Here is a 23,686-nt window from a genome sequence, read left to right as displayed (position 1 = left end):
AGCTTTGTGCATGGAAGAATGCAAAGACCAGGAAGCTCCCAAGACCTTTCCCTGAGGACTGAGTGATACATGGACCCTGAGGCTTACCCACCATGGTCATGGCAACTCTGGAGCAGGATTTACGTGTAATACCAAGGGACCACTGGGTGCTCATACAGCTTGTAACACCATAAGTAAGGAAGATCAATATGTTTGCTTCATGTGCAACTTTGGTTGTTTGAACCAAGGCCTCAAACTGGCTGAAAGGTTAAACAAAGCCACCATTTCAAGCGTTTGAGTCATTCAGTGTCATCGAAGTCAGTGAATTTTGAAAGGTGTTAAATGGGAAGAGAATTGTACTTGATAATTCAGCATTCTCATAAAGACATTTCTTAAAAGGGCTATATAAGTGGAATGTTTATGAACACTCTTTATAGTGTTTATGTGACCACTTGACATTACAGCAGCATTGCTGAAGTAGGCATTACCTCCTTCTGTTTAACAAAATCAGATGATTAAAACAATATCATCTACTCATATATGGGGAAGAAAAAAAAAAAGATTCCCATTAATACCAAGTAAGATGTTTTATTTTTCAGCTTTTTAAAGTTGCACCTGCTAAAGCAGAGTGCTGTGTTGCAGGATGCTTTATATCGCATAAAAGGAGCAGGAACTGTTTTTGCCATTAGGGGTGGATTATTGTAACAGTAGTTTCCTGATGACATCATAGCAAATTCCAGCTGCCCAAACAGTTATTTTCCAGAAGAGGTTATCTGTAGTGCACTTGCACAAAATTACACTTAAAAGGACACTCACAGTTCCCTTAGGACTTATAAGCCAGACCTTTGTCAAATCCTTAGTGAACACCAAATCCTTTGTGGTAAGTGTGGCCCCTGCTGTAACTTGTGGTTCTGGATTAAACAAAAATGGCACAACGCGGGGCAGCAGAAATCAAAGCCTGCAGTGCAAGTTTCCTGTCGTGAAGGGGTGGTAAAATGGTGCTGAAATGTTTTTCCTTCTGGAGAACTTTTCAGCTGGTGACATAAAGATAAGGGCATACAGCTTGTGGTACCCTACCTGAAATGACACGCTCCTCCCTGTAGAGAGGAGCTTTAGGAAGCCATGGGTAGCCAAAGAGCAGAAGAGGATGGTGGCTTAGAAACTGGCTTAAGGGAGCAGAGGTACATTTTTGTGTGGGATGTTACCCTCCTTTGTTTGGGGCTAGGCAAGAAGAAATGAAATCGATAGAAGGAGTTTGCTAGGAGCTGGGAAAGGATCTATGAAAGCCCAGGAAAGTGTTTCATCACCACAGCAGAAAAAAGAGAGGTAGAAACCCACTCTCCTGGGCTTCTGTTCTCCAGCCTAAAGTCACATGGACTATGAGATAATCTTGGTGTCTCTGAAGGCTAGCCGAAGACTGATGTGTTTTCCGTTTCCAGATGACTCAGTATTCCAAAAGGGCTGGGTGGCTTGTGTGATGGTATCAATGCAATGCCTGCAGAGCTGCTAGAGGCAGCAGAAGCTTGCAACGCTGATGTTGGGGGCTTTCCAATGGTAAACTGAGTATGCTGAATATTCCCTCGACCTTGGGGACTTTGCGTTTTATTTTATTTCCCAGAACGTCTTTAATGCACAAATTTATACATCTTTCCTAGGGTAAATCTTGGTTGATTACTGTTGTTTGTTTTCAAATGGCAGTAGCCTAATTGTTTAGACAAGCTCTTTCGGTAATATCTTGAAGGCTGCGTTAGAAATTATAATGCCTAGTCACATCATTCACGGGGTATTTCCCAGACTTTAAGGAAGACTTCATTAATATGGAGTCAGACATTTCTGGCAATTGCTGCATTTGAAACACGTGTTAATACACATTTAATGAAGAATTCACAATTCTATCATTGACTCTTAGATAAATGTTGTAGGAAGACAATTAAGTCTTGGAGTTTTACCAGTTTGTTGGATCCTAAGAACATCAAATAACTCTGCCAAATTTTTCTAGCAAGTTACAGTATTCTGCAGGGATTTCTAATAACATGTTGTTCCAAGGCTCATTTAATTTTAATAATAATTTCTCTTAGCTGGGCTAATATATGTATGTTGAAAGTGTCATACGGTTTTTAGTGGAGCTTCACAACGCACCCGTAAATTGAATAGTTTAGCATTAGTGTGCTCACCGTGGGAGGGAGAGCAACAGCAGTGGAGGGAGCTAGCAGATAAGCTGCTTGTTGGATTCGGGGTCTTCCAGCTCACTGGTCATTCATTTCTCCTGCACTTATTGATATCTGCTCCTAGTTATCTATGCGTAAGAGCCTGCTAAATCGAGACCCCTGACGCAAATCTCGCAAACACTAATTCACCGATTTCTTTCATTGTTTTATTCTCAATAATCACATGCAGGGCAACCCCCCCCCCTTTTTTTTTTCCCAACAAATTTCCGCCTTTACCCAAGTCTCCCATCTACTCATTGGCATTGCTTTGCTTTCCCGTTTATTTCTTTGAAGGTTTGTGTTAGGTTCTGTTAGCTTTCATCCTTTTTGGTTTCCCAGACTCTTGCAGGAACATTCTGCGTTACCATTCAGATATAGTCAAAGTATATCCAACGCAGCCATCTTCTCTGGGGAGTACATCTTAAGGTTCATGACTTCTCAGACCTCTTTAACGACAACACAGGCCCTTGTGAGCTGTCTCCCTGAGGCTAACGGTGAGGTACCAATCTTAACTTTTCTCTGTCCCTCGTTTTGAGGATGTTTTGAAGTGATGGAAGCACGTTCAAAAGATTAGCTTTGTTTGCTGACAGTACCTCAATTTCATCCCAGACAATCTGTGATGAAAATACTTTTCTCCTTTCTAATCCATTGTTACAATAATTACAAGCAGCAGATCGATAGCAGGAAGTATAGAATTGGAAGTGTTACTTCAGGTCTTAGGCCACAAATTGATCTGCTTGTCAAGGCATAAGTAAGTGCTGTATCAACACATATTTCAAAGATTGGAGGGCATGCTGAAGTGTAATAGCGATGGGCTGAAGGAAGGAGAAAAATAATTTGTTTTATGTAAGTTTGTTAACTCTTTACAGCCCTAACTTACACAATCTTGCTGTTCTCAGCTATGTTTTGCGCTCATGTTACATCGGTAGTTTCTGACTATTGATCCATTTGGCTCCAGTAACGTACAGGATTATCTGGATAATAATGACATCTGCTTGAATTAGGAGGAACCGACAGTATTACACATGATCCAATGTAAGTCTCTTGTAATTGTCAAAGTATTGCAGCGTTTGTGTGGCAGGTATTCTAATCCAAGCCAGTTATTGAGCAAAATTAATCTTTCTCAGGAAAATAAAGACAACACCAGAAGACCTTCGTATCACATAAGTTTTTTTGAATCTCCTTGGACAACTGATGACTGTTACAACTCAGTGTAGTGACTAAACCATAACGATGTGCTCTGAAGAATGGAGAAGAAAGAAACCCAGAAATTATGGAATTCTTTGGAGAAAGAAGCATGTTAGAAATTGATAGGTTCATTTTTTTTCCCCAGAAAGTAAGAAACATGGTATCGTGAGATCACTTTTTCCCCTTAACGGAAGGAAGTGTGATAGTTGTACTACTATGGGCACGCTGAGGTTTTAGAAGCTGCATGCATCACTGCTCAGCTCGTTTTGTGGTATTTATTTTATAAGCCATTAGAAAGATTGAAAAAAGTTCTGTGTCTCTGAAGAATGTGTCCTTTTATATCTTCTTCAAGAAATGAACTTTGTGGTGGCTCAGAAGTAGCACATTTAAGAGGCCAGTTTCATCTTTGGGAATGCTTATCAGGTACATGCAGTGACCCCTGAGGAAGAATATTTTGGTTCCTCTCCTCCTAATGCTAGGAGATACTGCAGGGAGAGGTTTGGGGGATTATCTGTTCTTCTTCATCTTTAGATAAGGGCTGCTGCTTTCTTCTGACTGTACTGAGTCTTTTGTATTTCTCTTGCCTGGGTGGAGATGAAGGCTTTTGACTGGACGTGAGTAGTGAGAAAAGTCATCAGAGAATCACCGGGCGGTTTGGGCTGGAAGGGACCTTGAAGACCATCTAATTCCAACCCCCACCAGCCCAAGTTGCCCAAAGCCCCATCCAGCCTGGCCTTGAATGCTTCCACGGATGGGGCATCCACAGCTTCTCTAGGCAACCTGTGCCAGTGCCTCACCACCCTCTGAGTAAAGAAGGTGGTAATTCTCAGCTCTCAGCCACCAGTGAAACCTCATCAGCCAGTTATAATTAGCTTGATTATTTAATTACTTTTCCAGCACTAAGAATTGGTATTGCCTCACAGGGGAGAACAGGGGTGGGGAAACTGCAGGTGTCTCTGAGCTGAGTGAGGAGGCTTTTTGTAGTCTAGCCTGTTGTTGATACGGCAGTGTTTCCAGCTGTGATGCTTCCTTGCTGCCAAGGAGTAGTAAATAGCTGTATAAATCATAGCAATGCTTGTACCGTTCGGGTACAGCTGACTGCTTTTTGACTCGAACTGGTATACATATGCTTAGTCTCATAGTTCAAAGTTAATCGTTAATATTCCTGTAAAAGGAAAATGAATTCTTTAGAAAATGAAAAATAAACACTTCTGAAGTGTTCTGTGTTCAAACTCTGAATTTCATTCCTCACTTAAAGCATACACAGCTCTGTTTAAATTACACTTTATTTTTTCCAAGGCTCCCTTCAGAACTAGCAGTCGGTAGCCGTGGCCTGAGCGACCCAGGGGGCAGTCAGTATCAGCACATGTATGTTTACCTTAGGCAAGGAAATGTATACTGCTGCTATATGTGCTGCCTACAGGCAAAGCTCAAAGGGCTGGAGAGAAGTAACGATGTCTCCTGGTGCTGACATTTGCAGCCTGAAGCCCAGCAGAGTTTTGCTGTGTGCTGTTGGCATTTCTAAGAAGAGGGGATGGGTATAAGAAGCTATAAGTATGCCATTGGCTTTTTGTACAGCTGCAAAAGATAGTTTGCTGTAAAAGCTTAGTGTGTAGGCTGGATGAGGCAGGGCTACGATAGCTCATGAGGGTGAAGAAAAAGAAGAACACATCTGATGTGGTGCATTGCATTGAGTTTCTGAATAGAGAAACCTTTGTCTCCATAGGCACTAACTCATGACAAGAATCAAAACAGTTTACTAAAAATAAATATTTTTGCTAATAAATATAGGCAAAAATCAGCCTATTTGATATCCTTTTATTCAAAGCATGTCAAGATGGAACTGGAGAGGAATCCTGGCAGAGCTGCTCGTCCAGCTTCAGCTGCAATCCGGGTGACTGACTTGAGTTGGCGAGGTAACCTAAATCCCCGTCCGCTGATTAAGGATGGTGGAGAGCTACTTATGGATGAATACCTTTCCCCCAGGAAACTGGTGAGTAGGCATCCAGCGTTTTACAGAGAAAAAGGAAACTGGCATATAAAGAGCTGTATTAACATAACCTTCCAGCAGCTCTTGTGATGATTGCAGATTGTTGCATATTTGACAGACTTCTGCATAAAGTAGGTTCTGTCTTATGGAAATTTATCAAATGTTTGTCCTCCTTTCTCCTTGTTTCATATAAAAATATGCCCAGCGTGAATGCTACTCTTTATTGCCAGTTTTCTTGAAGCAGCGTGAAGAAAAGTATCAGTAGTACAATTATAATTTAAAACAGATCTTGTTAATGCTGTCTGAAGTACCTTGAATGTTAGCATTAGAAAAAGCTTCTTACATGAACCTTGTTCTACAGATTGAAAATGTAACTTTAAAAGGACAACTTTTTTCTGAATTAGTGAAATCCTCTGTCCTGCTAAGAAGCCAATTAAAATATTCTGCAAGTGTTGTAAATATTTTCTATATTTATCAAAGTGTGAGGTTTCAAAGTGCATTTGGAAGCTGTGTTCCTTTTTGACAAGGGGAAAATTATTTTGGCATGCAGCTTGTTGAATGAGCATAACGTGTGGAAAGGTTTAGTAAAGGAAGATCTTGTATGTTGTGCTGTGTTTGCTCAGGACTAATTAAGGGTGGAATCCTTTGGGAGCTAAAAGCTGAGATGTAACCTTGCTTGTTTATTATTATTATTTATATATTTATATATATTTATATATTTATATATATTATTATGTAGGAATTATTATTCCTACAAGAGAGAGGGAGAGCTAGGAGCAGAAGTTAAAATGGAGAAGCTGCAGCTTTCTGTGCTGCGGAACTGTGTAGAAATTTGTAAAACATGGATGGGGTCAAGGCTGCATTTCAGATGTTCCCAGAGACTGGGGTGGTGTTCATAGCATCCATAACCCTCTGTGCGTTCACATCCTGTGGGGGCCATGTTCCTGCTGATGTCTCAAACAGCAGGTTTACATGCCTTCCTAGACATATGCCAATCACAATTTTGACTCTGCACTGGAGCTTAGATAGGAAGTTGTTCTCAGAATCTCTCTTCTCTTGGTACCTAAATCTTTTCCTAGGAAAATCACTTTCTGTAGAGTATATATTTTAAACTCTCTGGAAATAAAATACAGCATATGACCTTATGATCTATCCCATTGACTTTCTTTTGGCCAATGTCAACCGCTGACAACTTCTTGGTCTTTTTTTAAAACTTGGCATGGAGTTTGACCAGTGTAATATGTTTGTGGCCTGCAATACCCTGTATAAATCCAATAGGAAGTTCTCAGATTAGTCTGTTTTCTTAGGGCACGAACCAAAGCCCATTAGAGTAACCAAAACAGCTGTCCTTTGACTTCCATAAACTCTGAATTAAACCCTTAGAAAGTTATTTCGTTGGTAGTTGTTTTTTTTTTTTTTCTTTTTCTGGAACTGTGCCGCTTTTAGTTCACAGTAAATTGTAAAGTTAATTGTTAAGTGAGTGTTACCCAGTTCGTTATTTTGTCATATTTTGTTTTTTATACAGATTAGAAGTTAAATTCTCCTCCAATTCTAGACTTTTACTTAGTAAATGAAAACAAACCTTTATGATTCATGTAATAAATTACCTCTTGAACTTAATCGGGTCTCGCCACTTTAAGATTGTGCATATTAACATTTGTAAGGAATTCACTTACAAAGACTTTTAAATGGATGCATGCTGTCCTACTAATTTTTCTGGACACAGTTATCTCCTGGCCCTGGAACCTGACATTTGTGTTGGCATAGCTGGGATACTTCCTGTTGAGAGGAGAAATTGTATGACATTGTCAAGGAAACATTAACAATGTTTATAGCTTGTTTTAATAACATTTCCAATTTATCTATTCTTTGACCTTTATGTTGATCAAATTGAAACTGCTGCTTCCATAAATTTACTTCCTCTGCACTTTCAAATGTAAAAATAGAGATACTTTTCAAACACTTCAATCTGGAAAAAAAATCACGTGCATATTTTTAAAGGAACCACATGCCATTGATAAGCAAATGGTTTGAAAGGATGTTTTGCTTGAATCAACACACTTACAATATCTTCTTGGTTGTCTTTTAGTTGTGAATATTTTAAAGTTATTGATTGTTTTCACTGAAGTGCTCTAAGAAGGAGCTAATAGATTTTTAAAATACGTGCTCATTAAAGTTGAATTACTTCACATTCAGATAAGGACATAGACCCTGTCTGTACCTGCATATTTTACTCATTTTGTCGTTTTTGCAGAGGGATAGCAGTAGCAGTCTCCATTTACTAAAGGAATTATTATTCTCCGCTAGCAGTCTCCATTACTAGGGACTTTCAAAAAGGTGTGTGTGTATTTCTTCACTTTTTTTCCAGTCGTCAGAGGAGAGCTTGGCCTAAAATAATTCCTTTTTAAAAATGCTTTTTCCTTTCTTTTTTTTGCTGTGTTGAACGCCAAAGCACACGGGACAGACCACTACTCCAAAGCTGTAGGCCCCTTGCCCATTTTGCTCTTCTCCACAGCAGACCGTCACCGTGCTTAAATCTTATACTTGTTCACAAATTCTGTGTGATTCCATATTCTAGTCAGGTTAATAACATCTTCTGTAGTTTTTTGCTTGCCAGTACCTCTCCTGCTGTGATGTCACACTGTGGCCTTTTGTGTTTGAATACTCTTCATCCAAGCTACAGGTCATTTGATGCAAGGGTTGGTATCATTAGCTGTTCTTTTATATGCTTTCTGCTGGTATCAATATCAATTTTCTGTTGTGCTGTTTAATCTTCATCTATATCAGTAGTTGCTCTTGCTTTCCCATTTGTACATGTGCTACTAATATTTCCAGCTCCCTTCTTTACCTCTGCTTTGTGTTGTGCTTGTGTTATTGTCATATGATACAGAACACTGTGATTCTCTGTGATAATAGGGTGAGCAAATTCTTCCCCATTTTCCCTTTATTCTGAAAAATGGTTATTAATGGAGAATATACTGCAATTAATTTTCAATTTTATTGAGGTTGTGGCATAGATTCCTCATTAAGTATGGAGGAACTGAAATTAAGAGTTCCACCTGTCTTGACTCAGATTTTTAACTATTAACCCTCCTATCTGTACCCTGTATTTTGCAAAGAAAGGCTCTTTTCCTGACTTCCGCAAGAAGTATTCAACTTCTCAGATTAAACTCATCTTACAGGGTAAAATGATCTTCCAGATATTGTCACATTATCAAAACTAATCACTTCCATTCCTGAACTTGTCTTATCATCATGGTTTGTATGTGATCTTTAGAGAACAAAGGAAACCTTCTTCTTATTTCAGTATTTATTGATCCTGCTCCAATTAATCATGTTTTTTAAACTTAGGAACACGTGTTCGGAAGTGGTGTTTAGTTTTGTTGCTCAGGAGGTTAGGGTGTATTTCATATGGTATGCACTCATCCTCATGGGGAGAAGAAAATCCTGGAGGGTCCTGGAACAACAGATTGGATTCTTACCGAAATGACTCAATCACTTCCTTTTTTTCCTTGGCAGAAAGTTTTCCTTGCAGTTGTAAGCTAAATGAATTTGAGAAGAAACTGGAATCAAGGGAGCAAGTGCAAAATTTTGCTAATTTTTCATACACGGAGTCAACAAGATGGACGTAACTGATTTAATTTGGATCTTCTGACTCCTTCCTTACAATTGGGTAATCATTTAAAACTAACGTAACAAAAAAAAAAAAAAGCTTCAGAGGGACCTCTGGAGGTCTTCTACTTCAGCCTCCTACTACAAGCACAGCTAGTTTCAAAATCAGATCAGATTGCTCAAGGTAGTAGTAAACATAATATTGTGAATAGGAAAGAAGCTACAAAGCCTCATTTAGTTTCAGAGCTTTCCATTGGAATGTTCTTCCTAACTACCATTACTACAGTGACGGCTTGTATATGAGAGTGCTCATCCTGCTACTTAAATTCCCGTGTTTTATGTCCAAATTATCACATTAGCAGTCTTTACGTACACATATGCATGCCTGTTGTAACAAGCAGATTTTCATTTGCATATAGTAACAGCTGCTTAGCTAACAGAATTACAGAACAGAGCCTTGACTTCTGAGTGGTAGGTGACGCTACATTGAAATAATGATTGCAGCCACTTGCTGTGCACCTAATTGCTAGATAGGAATAAGAATTTAATATTAGGGTATGGTGTATCTGTGTGAGGGAAGGTAGATCCTTAAACAAATTTGAAGCAAAAATTGATGTTAGGAGTATCTCCCTTCTGAAGTTTGTGATAGAGAGAGATCGCTTAGCAACCTGTAGCATCAGACCCTTAATAGCGGTTAAAAAAAAAAAAAAGGTGTCAGTACTGTGAATCCCCAGCATGGGTCAGGAGCTGGACTGATGATGGCAGGACAAGGCAGGGATCCTGTCCCTTGAGTACACAGAACCATTTCCATGACTTGGGGGCTTCAGTATGGGAGAAAAGACGTCTTTACTGATCCATCCATCAACAATTAAACTTCACAATTAATATCCTCACCTACCCTTTTTGTACTAGCCAAGAAGATCCCTGTTCATCACAGACTGCATGCCTGGCTAATCTCTTCATCTGAGGTGGGAGAAGTGTGTCTTTGTACGTATATGCAGAAAGCAGTGAAATAAAGCTAAATATTGTAATTACAGGCATCTGCAACATGTAACCATTTTTAAAGGAAGATTATATGTAGGACCACAGAGAAGTTCTGTTCATTTCATTGACAATCTCTTGACTTAGAAATACTTAAAACCTCATTAATGGCCTAGTAATTTTCTTCTCAGAAGAAATACGTTGTTGTAGCAACATTTATGTATTTTATTTTATTTTTTGTGCAGGAAGAGATTATACTTGGATTGGGAATTAGAAATAAAATCCCTGTAAAAGCAATGAACGCATGAATCGACATGAATCTAGTATTTGCATACAGGTGTAGTATTAAAAGAAAATAAGCTCACCACTCAGGAATTCCTGTGCTAGCCAAATTAACCAAGATCAGCAAAATAAACGCACAGCTGGAAACGCTTCTCTGACAGCTGCACGCAACATGCTCTTCAACAACATATCTACTTTTCTTAGAGTATGTGAAAAATCTGGGGAAGAGCGAAGAAATCAGCTGTATACACCAGCTTTAATTGAACAGATATTATTTGCCAATTAAGGAATTTACTGAGAGGTGCAAGTGGGACTTGAACCGGATTTCCCTGCATCCCTAGGTGCCTGTTTTGCCAGTTGGGAAGCTCTGCAAACACAGAAACATTTTTCACTTACAGTTTTTCACAGAATACTTACGTCTTTTCTTGTCAGTCAGAAGAAAAGCTTTCCAAACATGCTCTCCAGTTAGATATTGGCCAGACATTTTGCATGATGAGAAAGGTTTGTGACCAGTTAAGGAGTTGCTTCATAAAATACTGGCAAAATGATTTACCAATAGCTTTCGCATGATCTCATGGAAAAGAGTTTTCCTCCTATTTTGAAGGAAGTACAGAAATGTAAAGTGAACTTTGTCCATCTTTGTTTCACTTCTCATTTAGTCTTTGAAGAATTGTCCATTGCTTTTCCGTGGAAATTCATCCTTTCAAATATGCAGTTTTAGGGTGGAGTATAACACTCGCTGCACAGAATCAAGTTGTCAGGCCACCTTCGGGAACATCAGGTGCAAGAAAGATTTTGGTATTTGATTCTTCAGAAAGCATCTGCCTTCTCTGTCTAACCAGTACTCACCTTAGTAGGCAGGTGGCAGGCAGAACTCTCTCTGGACTCTAGCAATCAACCTGAAATTACAATTCATTTTTTCCAGGCATCTTTCTGCTGTAAAATAACTCTGAGTATATCCAGCTCTCTGCCTAGAGTAGATCCTTGGTCCCTTGCTGCAGCTGTAAACAACACAAGAAATCCCTAGATGGCACAGCGCCTTCATGTCTGTAAGCATTCCTGCAGCACAGGCAGGGAAACCTTCTGTCGCTGGCTGTCAAAACAGCCTTTGGAGCTTTGGGCAGGCGGTCAGGACTTGAAGCCACAGTGGGACACTTCTGAATTAGGGCAGGAGCTTGTCCTAGACCTGGCACGGCCCTAGGAGTGAAGAGCTGCTCGGTGCCTTAGCAGCACTTTTACTCACGTGGTGCCAGACATCTCTCTGTCCAAGCGGCTCATCCTTGTCAGTGTGTTTGGCTGTGATTTTTTTACAAGCTAATAGCAGTAAAATTCCTCCCAAATATCCTTCCTTTTAGATTTTGCTGCAGGTTCCCTTGCTTTGACGTTAAACAGCAGTATAAAAGGGAGATCCTTATTATCTTTTTATTTTAAACGCTTCCATCTCCTTGCCTTAATCTCCTCCATTCCTGGTGCCAGAATTTTAGCTGTGACATCCGAGACCTGTCCAGCTGCACCAGTGTGCCAAGAAAGGAGCCTGGGGAGTAGGAGTGCCCTAACTGCCCACCCCAGGAACTGCTTGCCATGCAGCTTTCTCTTGAACTGCTGCCCTGACCTTCTGCTTGCTAACCAGCTTGCAGTCACACCTGGGGTTCTTGTGCTTCTAGTGCCTTGAAGGGAGCCCATATCCTCAACCTGAGAGCTTTTCTTCTTTCCTTCACGTGCTGCGATAGCTTTTGGATCCCACAGCCTGGCAAGTCCCAGCTCTTCGAGAATCTCCTCAGCATCAGCTGGCAGAAGGACAGTGTTTTTCATGGAGATGGTTGGAAAAGCAGACCAGGAAAGTGGAGGCTGTGAACACATGGAGCCTGTTGCATCTGCTTAACACATGCTTCAGGCAGCTATCAGTAGTTCAAAGGGCTGCTGGTGGCAGCTAATAACCTTTTCCAGCGTTGGAGCAGCAGCTCTGCCTGTTGCAGCACTAAATATTGATGCACTGAGGGACTCCTCTCTGAGCCAGGGGGAAAGTACAAATAAAGTACAATCTGGAAAGAGGAAAAGGAGAAAAAAGACTGGTAGTCCCTAATATGAGGCAAAAGAATATCGAAATGTAGAAGAGGAGAGAATATTACCTTATGCAGCTTTTATTATTCAATTTTGAAAGAGGAGGACAAGGAGCAGAGCTGTATCTCTTGTGGTCAGAGCTGTGAAAGGAGGCTGTGTAGGATATTGCAGGGGGAAGGACGGCACAAAGGGAACTTGCAGAGAGCAAAGGAGAAAAGCAAAGGCCCCTCACAGTGCCAGGACCTTCTGCTACTTTACTGACAAAGTATTTGACCCAAAGCTTATTACTTGTTCTAAGACCTTTCTGTTCTGTCTTTTAGGAAAGTAGGTACTAAGGCTATTTTGATGGGGATGAGGGAGGTGTTTTTTTCAGGAGTTGCCTTTAATGCCAGTAAGTTTGCATCTAAGTTCAGCAATTTGAGTGCATGGTTGTGTGCCAGGATGTCAGCTAGCTCTCGTTTCTCACGTGCTCTCATGCTAAATGACAAACTGTCATCTGCTGAAAAGGATTGCTGCAAAATACGGCTTGCAGTGAAGGACCTTGTGTTTACTTGGGGGAGAAAACTGTAGCTGGTAAGCTTGCCTTCTTTGCAGGAGAAAAACAGTTCTTCTGGGGGCCACACCTGGGGATAGAAAGTAAATTTTGGGATGCCACAGAGCTCTGTCAAGTTGTCGCCTTAGACCTTTGATTCTTACGCTCTAGTGTGGTGGCAAGAAAGTCCAGAAACTTTCCTAGGCTCAGCCTGCTTAAAATCACAGTGTAAAAATTCATATTAAAAATAATTTTAAACACTGTTCTAAAGTTTATTCAGGAGCAGATGAAGATTTTGGATAATTCTGGTTCTCAGGAGTCCAATGCGAGGCCTCACAGAGGGAGCCAGTTTTTCAAGGAGGGATGCTCAGCTGTTTCAGGAAACCATGCCCTTCTAAACTGTCATCTCAGCTCCACTCAGACTGCATTTTGGTCCTTTGTTTGTTAGGGGACGTGGAGCCATTTGAGTGAATGAAATTGCAGTCACTTGTGAGCAATACAAATTTTACTTGATGAGCGGGAATGTTGCAACTGCCCTTTTTCCCTACAAAAATGAACTGGATGTTCTTGTGGTTATTTTTTCCTCCCCAAACTCATAAACAGAGGTGGTCCTACACACATTCTCTTCTAATGAATCATTTCCCCCTTATTAGTGTTGGTCTCCAGATGAAAACAAGCTAAAGTATGTTGTAACTTTCTAATAGTAAGAAAATTTATCTCCCATAGGTAGAGATCACTTAACGTGAAGGAACAAAGTCATTCAACAGAGTGGCAAAAGGCAGGTGGCAATACGTCTTGCCACCTGTGTTCTTGATTGCAACACCGAGGAGAAACTGATACCAAAATCAGCCATTTCTTTGAAGCAGACTTTTTTAGCTCTAAGTCCTAACTCTTCTGGCACAGAAGGTGAAAATCTAGCAGCTGTATCACTATCTATAGCCTCAGCTTTTTCAGGCAGTTACAGTGACCTAAAGCCTTGTTCTCATCTCTCTGGAGTTTTTAAGACCCTTCCATGAACCACTGATCCATCAGGAAAAAGGGGCAGAGTTCCCTCCTGGCCTATTTAATTAAATTGGTTCAAGAAGGATTCACTGAGCACCCAAAGCTGATGCAAATGAAGCGGTGGGACACGTAGTGGGGAAAAAAGGAGGGAACAAGGGATGAGAGCAACCTTCTGGCAGTGGTAACACATGAAATGGTTTCAGCTGCTTGTGGAATTGCAGCCTGGGACCATAGGACTTCACTGCAGTTTTCATTGGCTGCCCTAGAGCTTCCCTCTCTCCTCTGTGAATAATTGCTGCTTGTTTTCTGTCCTCATGCTTACCTTTGCCAAGTAGGTCACATTACTGAGTGGGCTCTCTCAGGCTTTTCCTTTGGAAAATGGCATGCCAGGATTTTGGTTCAAGGCTCTCGTTATCATTTGTTGTGATGAAGCTAGAAAACAGGTAGTCTCAACTGACCTTATATTAAATATAGAGCAAAATCTGAATGTATGTGTCAATGCCAACTTCGGGATATTTAAGGAAAGAACCTGTGATAGTGAGTTGCATTCACATACACCCTTGCTTACAGCAGTGGTTGACCATATCACGAAGGTTTTGCAAAAACAAAAGATTTTGTAGGCTTCCAGTGACATTGCCTAACTCTCTTCAAAGAAATTTGTAATTCTTGTGGTTACTGTTGTGTTCTACCAGAAGAGTAAGCCTTTTAAGACCATCATAAGAAAATTGTGTTTTCTTATGATTGTTTCTGATCAAAACACATTGCTTAGCCTTTTACTGAGTTTTACTATCTAGCACCTTCTTCTTTAGAGATGACACCACGATAACGTTTATCTGCTGAGGTTAGTACAAGATTTACAAGTTTTTACAAGATTTACACAAGTTTTAAAGTATGGACATGTAGTTCAAATGAATTTAATTGGCATGTAGGTCTTTTTTGTTTTGCAGCTTGAATATAATGCTCAGCCTTGATTCTGTGAGCAATATAGAATTTATATGAAACTGGAATAATTCAGAGCTACTAGAAAGAAAGATCTTTTAATGCTAAATTTATTTTAATGTGATCACATGTCTAGCCATTTTGACCTGGAGCACATGCTGATGCAGCACTGCTTGAAAGCCTTTCTACACCTTTTTGCTCCTGTATCTGTTTTTCTTTCATGAGAATACACATATATCTCTGCTTATCTTTACAGAAAGCTTTGACAGGGGTGGATGATCTGCAGCAAGTGAAGGCCCTAGAGGTGCGAGTAGATACAAGAGAGAACAGCTTGGGGAACTTTGGTAAGAAAACAATTTATCCTGTGCTTACTTTCTCAAATTTTCCTTTATTGTATCTTAGCAGGACTGGGGACTCAAAAATCAACAGCCAGTGTAAAGTACTGTCCTGCTAGGGAGTTCTTGAAACATGATCTGTCCTGTATCTCTCACTTCTTGATCACTGTTTTCTTCTGTGAGGCACTACATAGGGCTGAACACTACAGCAATGGGACGAGTGACACCACTTCCGTCTAACGCCAATTAATTTGAACAAATTCCTCACGAATGACATTCCTCTAAGCCTTAACTGAGCACTTACAGATTATCTTGCCCTCTAGAATACTTGATGCTACTCTAGTGAGACAGAATAACCAAAGTTCAGTTTGCCTCCACTGGAAGATTCCCCTGTGGCTGAGAAATCACTAGTAGTATCAGGCTGCTAATATTTGCAGCAGCCTATGTTTGCTTCCTGCGCTGCCTCATCAAGCTGTGCTGGCGATTGTGCCTGAGGAAGCTCCTCTAGATACATCATTTGATGAGCCCCAGGAGGCCCTAATGCCTGTGATTTGTCTCTGTGTCATCATCTCTGCACTGGAGAAGTAAGGAAGTACTGAAGGAATTCCTTCTATAGCAAAGTTAACACCGAGTATATGAAACATTTCTGTTTTCCAGTACTGGCAGTCATTTCTGTCAGCAACATGTATGCTCTCATCACAGCCAAGTCCATCTTCAGCTACATTGAAGCTGAGTAACTACTGCAGGGTAATGTTTTATGTGCCAAAGGGAGTCACACCCCCTAAAGTGGGTACTGGTATTTTCAGACAAGCAGTTCGTTTTCCCGTGCAGACCACCAAGGTATGCAAGTGACTGTAATGTAATAGTCAAACAGCTTTTGTGGGCCTTTTGATGGTAATTTATGAAGAATGGGGAAAGCAAGTGCAATGGGGGGGGGGGGTTATGTCTTGCATTGTACATGCCACTTTATATTGGTTATTCAGTTTATTTTGCAGATAGGTCTCTTTATGATAAGCAGTTGGTAATTTAAGGTAAATTACATCTGTTTCTTTCAGAGTTCATGATCAGTCGAGTCATGTTTCCTCCAGTTGATAAGAAAATCTTATTATGCTCTTTCTAATAGTACTCCAAAGTGGTGCTCCCATTCCTATGTCATTTTACATCAGATGTTACAAGCTAGCAAAATGTCTTACCTTATCTGTGACTTCTGTGTTGTGGGATTATCTTAAATATGTAGTACCCTCCATTTCTTCTTCTAAACTTTTACCTTACAGCCTCTTATTCCTTATGTGCTCATACAAACATACTGCACTCAATCTTGTAGATTTTCTGAAGTATTACTATAGTAGAAGAACAACAAAAAAAAATTTACATCTCTGATCTCTCTTTTTCATGTGTCCTCCATACTTCCCTTTCCTTTCCATTACTGGAATAATTCCCTTTCTTTCTGCTGCTTTGGATAGGTTTTTGCAACTTCTGCAGAATACAGAGCACTATTCCCATGTTGCAAACAATTTCCATCTTATGTCCAACTGTTTGCACCAGGAGTTGGACTTCGGGGGCTATAAAAAAAATGGCAGCTCTGGGTCCCCACTGCTTGTGAGAATAACGAAACATCAACACTATCCTGTGTGCGTTTGTTTGTTTGTTTTTATGTGCATTACTGACTTTTCCTCCTGTGAAAATCTCTTTGAAAATGTCAGCAAACAGCTAGGGCAGAAAGTTTGCCACTTAATGCTTCCAGTGGTCACTGGTTTGCAGTTTTTCCACAACTTTTCTGGGCAACCTCTTCCAGTGCCTCACCACCATCATAGTGAAGAATTTCTTCCTTATATCTAATCTAAACATGCCCTCTTTTAGCTTAAAGACATTACTCCTTGTCCTATCACTGCATTCCCTGACAAAGAGTCTCTCTCCTGCTTTCTTTTAGGACCCCTTCAGGTATTGGCAGGCTGCTATCAGTAGCAAGAAGGTCTCCCTGGAGCCTTCTCTTCTCCAGGCTGAACAACCCCAGCTCCCTCAGCCTGTCCTCACAGGAGAGGTGCTCCAGCCCCTTCATCATCTTCATGGCCTCCCCTGGACTCATTCAAATAGGTCCATGTCCTTCTTGTGCCTGGGGCCCCAGAGCTGAACGCTATATTCTAGGTGATACCTCATGAGCAGAGCAGAAGGAGAGAATCATAGAATCACAGAATGGTTTGGGTTGGAAGGCACCTTAAAGATCATCTAATTCCAACTCTGCCATGGGCAGGGACACCTCCCACCAGACCAGGTTGCGCAAAGCCCCATCCAACCTGTCCTTAAACACTTCCAGGGATGGGGCATCCACAGCTTCTCTGGGTAGTCCCCTCCCTCGCCCTGCTGGCCCTGCTACTTGTGATGCAACCCAGGTCAGGGTTGGCTTTCTGGGCTGCAAGTGCACATTGCTGGCTTATGTTGAGTTTCTCATCAACCACCACCCCCAGGTCCTTCTCCTCAGAGCTGCTCTCAATCCATTTTCCCCCCAGCATGTATACGTGCTTGGGATTGCCCGGTCCCAGGTGCAGGACCTTGCACTTGGCCTTGTTGAACCTCACGAGGTTACACAGCCCCACCTCTCAGGCTTGCCCAGGTCCCTCAGGATGGTATCCCTTCCCTCCGGCGTGTCACCGCACCACACAGCTTGGTGTCATCGGCAAACGTGCTGAGGGTGCTCTCCATCCCAGTGTCCCTGTCACCAGCAACGATGTTAAACAGTGCTGGTTCTAGTATTGACCTGTGAGGAACACCACTCATCACTGATCTCCACCTGGACACTGAGCCAGTTACCAGAATGCATGCAACTCCCTGGAGCCTCGTAGCTCTCGAATACCAGATTTACATAGGAATTTTCACTCGAGAAATGTTTTAAACTTCTTGGTGATGCACAGATTGTATCACAAGCATCGAGGGCCTGCATCTCCGTAGCAAAATTTCCAGAGTGATTTAAAACTTCTTTTTCTTTTAAGTATTCCACTCATGAGATGTGGCGAGCTTCAAAGTGTAATCTTGTCAACCTTTCCCAATTTGCCAGGACAGCCTTTCCCCAATGGTGTGACATAGCAGGAAGGAACAGTTATGTTTCTTAGGGGCGGGGTGTGGGCTGAAACACTAAAAGACTGATGTGAAAATGTTCTCATGTGATAAGTATAAGAATAATGAAAGGCTTCATGCCAGAACTTGAAATTGAGTCTTAGTGGGGTTGGGGGCAATTGCTGAAATCTCAGCGCACCTTGCTGAGTGACAGGTACAACACTGAACCTCCCTGGCAAGTCGTATATCCAGCTTTGTGGAATTTGGATTTACTTCTGTGTTCTCTAACTGCATGTAGGCTTCAGCTTATACTCAAACAGATGGGCTGTTTCCTTTTTATTAGCTTATCCCATCGGTTTTGATTGCTGACAGATCTGGGACCGTTTTCATGACCAGCTCATAGAAATCCCTGTTGAAAGTAATGGTGGGATATAGTCATTTAAGACACTACATAGTTCTCTTATTTCTAAGTGATTTTAATAGCTACAAATCAAGTTACCCACAATGCTGTTCCCTGGTACTTATTCAATTGTTGCCTTCTGGCAGCCAGTCTAAGTTGATTATGTGTCTGGAGACCGCTGCTTCCCTTTGGTGAGGCAGCTGGTTTCTGCTGCGAGGGGACTGCAGAAGACTCTCTTGCTGCTCAGCAGAAAGCATTTTATCAAGGAAAAGCTCTGCTAAAGGTTCGGAAATAGGCATATGTTACTTTTCATACAGGGTTGCCTTATCTGTTTCCTTCTGTTGTATTTGGCAGTGTTTCTTTATAAGAGGCAAAGGCAGAAGATGTCCATCGGCAGGCGTTGGCAGGACCTGGGGCAGGCCAGCACTGAGGCTGCAGGCATGGCTCCAGCACATGTTCCTGCCCAAGCTGCCTTTAATTGAGCTGGTATTAACAAGCTTCACTGAGGAGATGCAACAGCACAGGGCTTAGACAGCCTCTCCAGGAATACATCCCGCAGTGAATTCATGTTAAACCCTATGCTGATGCCTCTTTTTGTGAGGTTGTAATCTCAGGTAGCTAGACTGCAGCTAGCTTGGGTTTGTCTGCAGCTGCTGCAGTCTTATCTCCAGCCAAATTGTCCATTTCCCCCCAAGAAACGTGCAAAAAGGCACACTTAGAACATACATGGGAGTAATATCAAGGTGATGTAACTTGATCAAACACAACTTAAGTGAAGTAAATAGCCTGCTTAATTTACATATCAGGTTGCTGTTGCTGGAAAAGTGCAGCCCGAGTTCACATGCCTGTTCTGTACTGTAACATCAACAAAACATACAGGTTCCCTGATGCCAAAGCCAGCATTTGTCAGTCATTTCTTTTGCATATATTTTGCAGTAGGTCATACTCCAGGAGGCTTAGCAAGTCAAGCCAGGATGATATTTTGCTAACAACAGAAAAACAATATATATGGTGTTGGCTGAAGAATACATTGCAATATAAACGACAAGTGTAATTAATATAGGTATTGTAGCTTCTAGAGCATAATTAAATCAGCATCTTGCCTGCTTTCTCGTTAGTCCTAATTAGTTATATAAATGTCACCTTCTATACTAAGGCAGCTCAGAAAGATATCTTCATTACTGCTCTGCTTGTGAAGTGTATCACTTAAGGCAATGCTGTTGAATGTGCACGTATCACTTTTCTTCAGCAGTGTAGTTAGTAATCTAAGGATTGCAGTCTCTGGACCTAAATATAGCAGCTCTGAGGTAGGTGTTTGCAGGAGAAGATTCATCTTAGAGAGTAATTAGGCTTTACCTCAGGAATGCACGTTGTGTTGGTGGACCAAACTAATTTTCATGAAAACATTCTGGGTGCTACTTCGATTTTAGCGCTGTGTTTGTTTGTTTGTTTGTTTTAGTAGGTTTGGTTTGGTTTTGTTTCAAAGAAAATGGTATCAAGCACCTACCTTATGCTTTGATTTCTTTCAACTCTTCATTCAGTTTTTGCTCCACTGGGATAGTGCAGTTGAATAGTTTAACACTTGTGCATTGCTGCTGGTTGCTAATTTCAAAGCCCCGTAGCAAAAGGCTAGTGAAAGGGAATTGAAAACAGAAGAGAGAACATTGCTAGCCATTCTGTATTCTCAGATATTCAGACCAGTACTGTGGTCACCAACATTTTTGTGGGTGACTCTGTTATTTAGAATTTAAATTATATAGTAGGAACACAGCTCAGAATGAGGAATATGTTGTTCGTACATTAAATACCAATATTTAAAGTTAATAATGTGGATATTTTAGGGTATCTTTATATTAATATAAGAACGAATTGTGTCCTTGCTCTCAGGAAAGATGCCGTGAGGGTTAAAATTAAGAAAATTAGAACTATGTTCTTGTGTTTGTATAGGACTCTTATTTTGTCATTCTTCTTTTACACTTTTCTCTCTGTATCTTAATCTTCTAGTCTCCAGTCTGTATGCAAGGAATTGAAACACAAAAACCAAACCAAACAAACAAAAAATCAAAGAGTTGATGATTTTTTAGCACTGCAGAACATTTATGTATCTAATAGAAAACTTAAAATGAGGGCAGAACCTATGGAGCTGGAAAAATACGTTGTTCAAGTCTTGGTGGCAGATTTTTGCGCCGCTGCACATAGCATACTTTTATTTTAGTCGACTAAACAGCCCGTTAGGGTTTAACACTCTACAAGTTCCCAGGGGTAGCTTGTGCCAAAATACAAGAAAATGTCCGAGATGGGGGATCGTGTTACAGTAATGAAATAACCAGATGTGAAAATTGTCTCTTCGGTCTGTAACGCTGGCTGCCACACCCCACCGCCTATTTGAGTCCTTTAATAGTATTTTTTTTTTCCTGAACCATCCCTAAATGTATTCAGTAGAAAGCTTTTTTTCTTGAGCAAGTCTCTCAGTTTCTCTTGAGCTAGCCTTTTTGACATCTTAGTCAAATCTTCAGCTTCATACCAGTTTTTAAAACCTGTTTGCTTTGTGATATTTTGCTTTTTAATATTTTGCAATAGCTTTTGCTTGAACCTCACTGGCTGGATGTGTGGCAAGGCTTTTACCCACTGCTGTTCTGGGACTGAAAAGGCTAGATCCATCTTGTTCTTTCCTGAAACGCTTCAGGAAAAGTCAATTAATCTTTCTGTGCTTCAGGTTTCTTATCAGTAACGTGATAGCAGTCTTTTTTAATCATCTAGATTTTGATATATTTTTTTTTTTTCTGTGAGGTCTGTCTTTGCACATGGATTATTTCTACAGAAGTCTTTGCTTCTGTAGTGTATATGACTGCTGTGAATAATTAGCAGGGATGTTAGTATCTCCTCTGTCAGGACTCTGAGGTATTTTGTTGCCATACTTTACAAAAACTTGCTCAACCCGAAAGTGTATGCCTTGCAGGATGGGATGGTGTGTTTATAATTTGTACTCTAATTTTTATGTATTATGGAAAATGATTAAAAAATAAGGCTAAAAACTGCACAATGTGTTTTGAATTTTTAGTATTTTCTAAAGAGCTTTGCAAAGAAATGAAGTTAAATGTTTCCAGTATAGCACGAAATTCAATATGTGGATTATAATCACTCAAATAGCATTAGATAAAGGTAATGCTTCTTCTGAAACATGATTTATTAAAATGTTTTTACCATCAACATTGTTGTCCTGTTTGGGGAAATAGAGTGAACAACATGACCTTCTTTGTTTGCTTTTGAGATTCCACTCCCTTTTTTTTTTTCTTCGTTTTTCTTCTCTTTTTGATCCTTTGCAAAGAGCTAGAGCTAGAATGTCCTTCTTGTGGACGCTGCTAAATCATCCTTGCCAGACAGAGATTAATTAGAGGGCTTATAAAAACATTTAAGAACAGACTTTAGTGTCTTAGTAACAATCCAGTCCGTCTAAAAATGGTGCTGCCTCTTCTTGGTGACATCTTAAACTGGAGGGTTCTTGCCAGGGGTAAACTCTGCTAATGGGAATGGGTAAAAGTTTGCCGTTGTTGATAGCAAACGTTTCCTGTGACTTGAGATTATATCCAAATTATTCTGAGCTTGGAGGGATTTGGCCTGTGATTTTGGTTCAGAGATATGTATATAAGCAACCAAAAAAGAAATTGCTTCATGGGAATAGAGGAAGACATGAATGAAAATAATAACAAAAGAGTACTGTGTTTTTCATAGATATGAAACTTCTACAGTTGAACTGTGAACAAGAAGTATTATCAATCAGAACAAAAAAAAAAAACAGTCACCATGAAGCCAGTTTTTGTTGTTGTCTCTTTGGAAAGGTGCTGTATCAGAATTGTCAGAAAGGCATTCCAAAAATGGTAATTCAGTAGTCAAGCCGACAATACGTATCTGTTGCAAAAATGCAAAGGACTAAATATTTCCTGAGTGAAATAATCTCATTAGTTTTCTTAGAAGAGGTCCAGCACAGATCTGGCAGAAAATGCATGTAAAATGAGATGCTTCAGCGTGTAACTGTCAGAACTTTCCTTTATTCTACTACCAGGTGTGCAAAATGATTCTTTATTCTCATCCCGTAGGTGCCTATCTACCTAATCTGAGAGAACTGAAGTTGAACAATAGCTTGCTTGTAACTGTGAGGTAAGAAATGAATGATAACTGAAACAAATATATAAAAAATAACAGCCCTCAATTTTATTTAAATGATAAAATCTTCATTTATGTTGCTTTCATTTCTTCCATTTCCACATGCCATTATACTGGATTAGGCCCTGAATATATGCTCTGCAACGTCCTAAATTTAAGGACAGAACCTAAGCTGGAATAAATCAGTGTAGCTGCGGTGATGCCAATGAATTACCCTCCGGTCTGACACCAGGAATGTTCCTGCCATGCTGAAGTCCATGGAAATTTGCTGTAAATTTGAAAGGCGCTAGGATTTCACCTCTTGTGCGTGGATGCTTGGATTTCAGAGTGTTTCAGCCCTTGGGCTTTTATTGTGCACAGTAGTCTGTTCTATGCAGGTCAGACCAGTTTCTCAGCTGATGAAAATCTTCACTTGATTGAAGTCAGTGAAGCTGGGCTTACTGAGAGCTGCTGTGAAGCTTCATGTCCCTGGCTTGCAGAGCTCCATGAGAGCATCACGTATTTTCTCCCAGAGAACTGGGGAGCTGGGAGGCGTGGGAAGGTGTAAGTGAAAACCATCTCAATGAGAAGGCAGAACTGTCTTCTTTCCCCCGTGCTGTTGTTTGTTTTACCCTTGATAGTTAATGTGTGATGGAAAAGTTCAGTTCATGTCAGGAAAGGGCTGTGTAAAAGATCATCTTTATGTTAAACAGGTCTGCTCTCCGGCTTTGCGTGGTTATCTACTTAATTTGTGGAAAAAAATAGAGATGTTACTACTTCTTGTTGAAGAGAACATGTTCCCTAATATAAAGTGGCAAGAAATTCTTCTCTGTCCCATACATCATCACTAAAGTAGCTAACTAGTTTCAGTTTTTATTACTGGTGATCATTATTAAGATCTTTGACTGAGCTTGTACTAGTTGCTAGAAGGAAAAAATGTAGAAGAAAATTGAGCAGATTTGATCTGACAGCCATTATGAGAAT

At 40.5% G+C, this 23,686-nt stretch overlaps 1 protein-coding gene across 15 annotated transcripts in view; it reads left to right on the top strand.

The window, feature by feature from the left end:
- Positions 1 to 23,686, top strand: part of LRRC56 (leucine rich repeat containing 56) — an 81,997-nt gene that overhangs the window by 26,019 nt on the left and 32,292 nt on the right. For 7 of the 15 annotated variants that reach the window (XM_080592609.1, XM_080592607.1, XM_080592600.1 and 4 more), the window contains 3 exons: positions 5,203 to 5,367; positions 15,030 to 15,117; positions 22,657 to 22,717. In XM_080592609.1, the coding sequence (XP_080448735.1) occupies positions 5,203 to 5,367; positions 15,030 to 15,117; positions 22,657 to 22,717 (314 nt within the window). Of the gene's footprint in view, positions 1 to 3,085; positions 3,222 to 4,317; positions 4,340 to 4,382; positions 4,493 to 4,720; positions 4,743 to 4,802; positions 4,929 to 5,202; positions 5,368 to 5,438; positions 5,496 to 14,145; positions 14,278 to 15,029; positions 15,118 to 22,656; positions 22,718 to 23,686 lie in introns of those variants that run through there. The other 8 variants (XM_080592613.1, XM_080592603.1, XM_080592614.1 and 5 more) reach the window with 8 other exon arrangements.

The sequence above is a fragment of the Anser brachyrhynchus genome (genome assembly GCF_964034855.1).
Source record: "Anser brachyrhynchus genome assembly, chromosome: 5".
NCBI classification, from domain to species: Eukaryota; Metazoa; Chordata; class Aves; order Anseriformes; family Anatidae; genus Anser; species Anser brachyrhynchus.
This window is presented reverse-complemented; position numbering and strand designations above follow the sequence as displayed.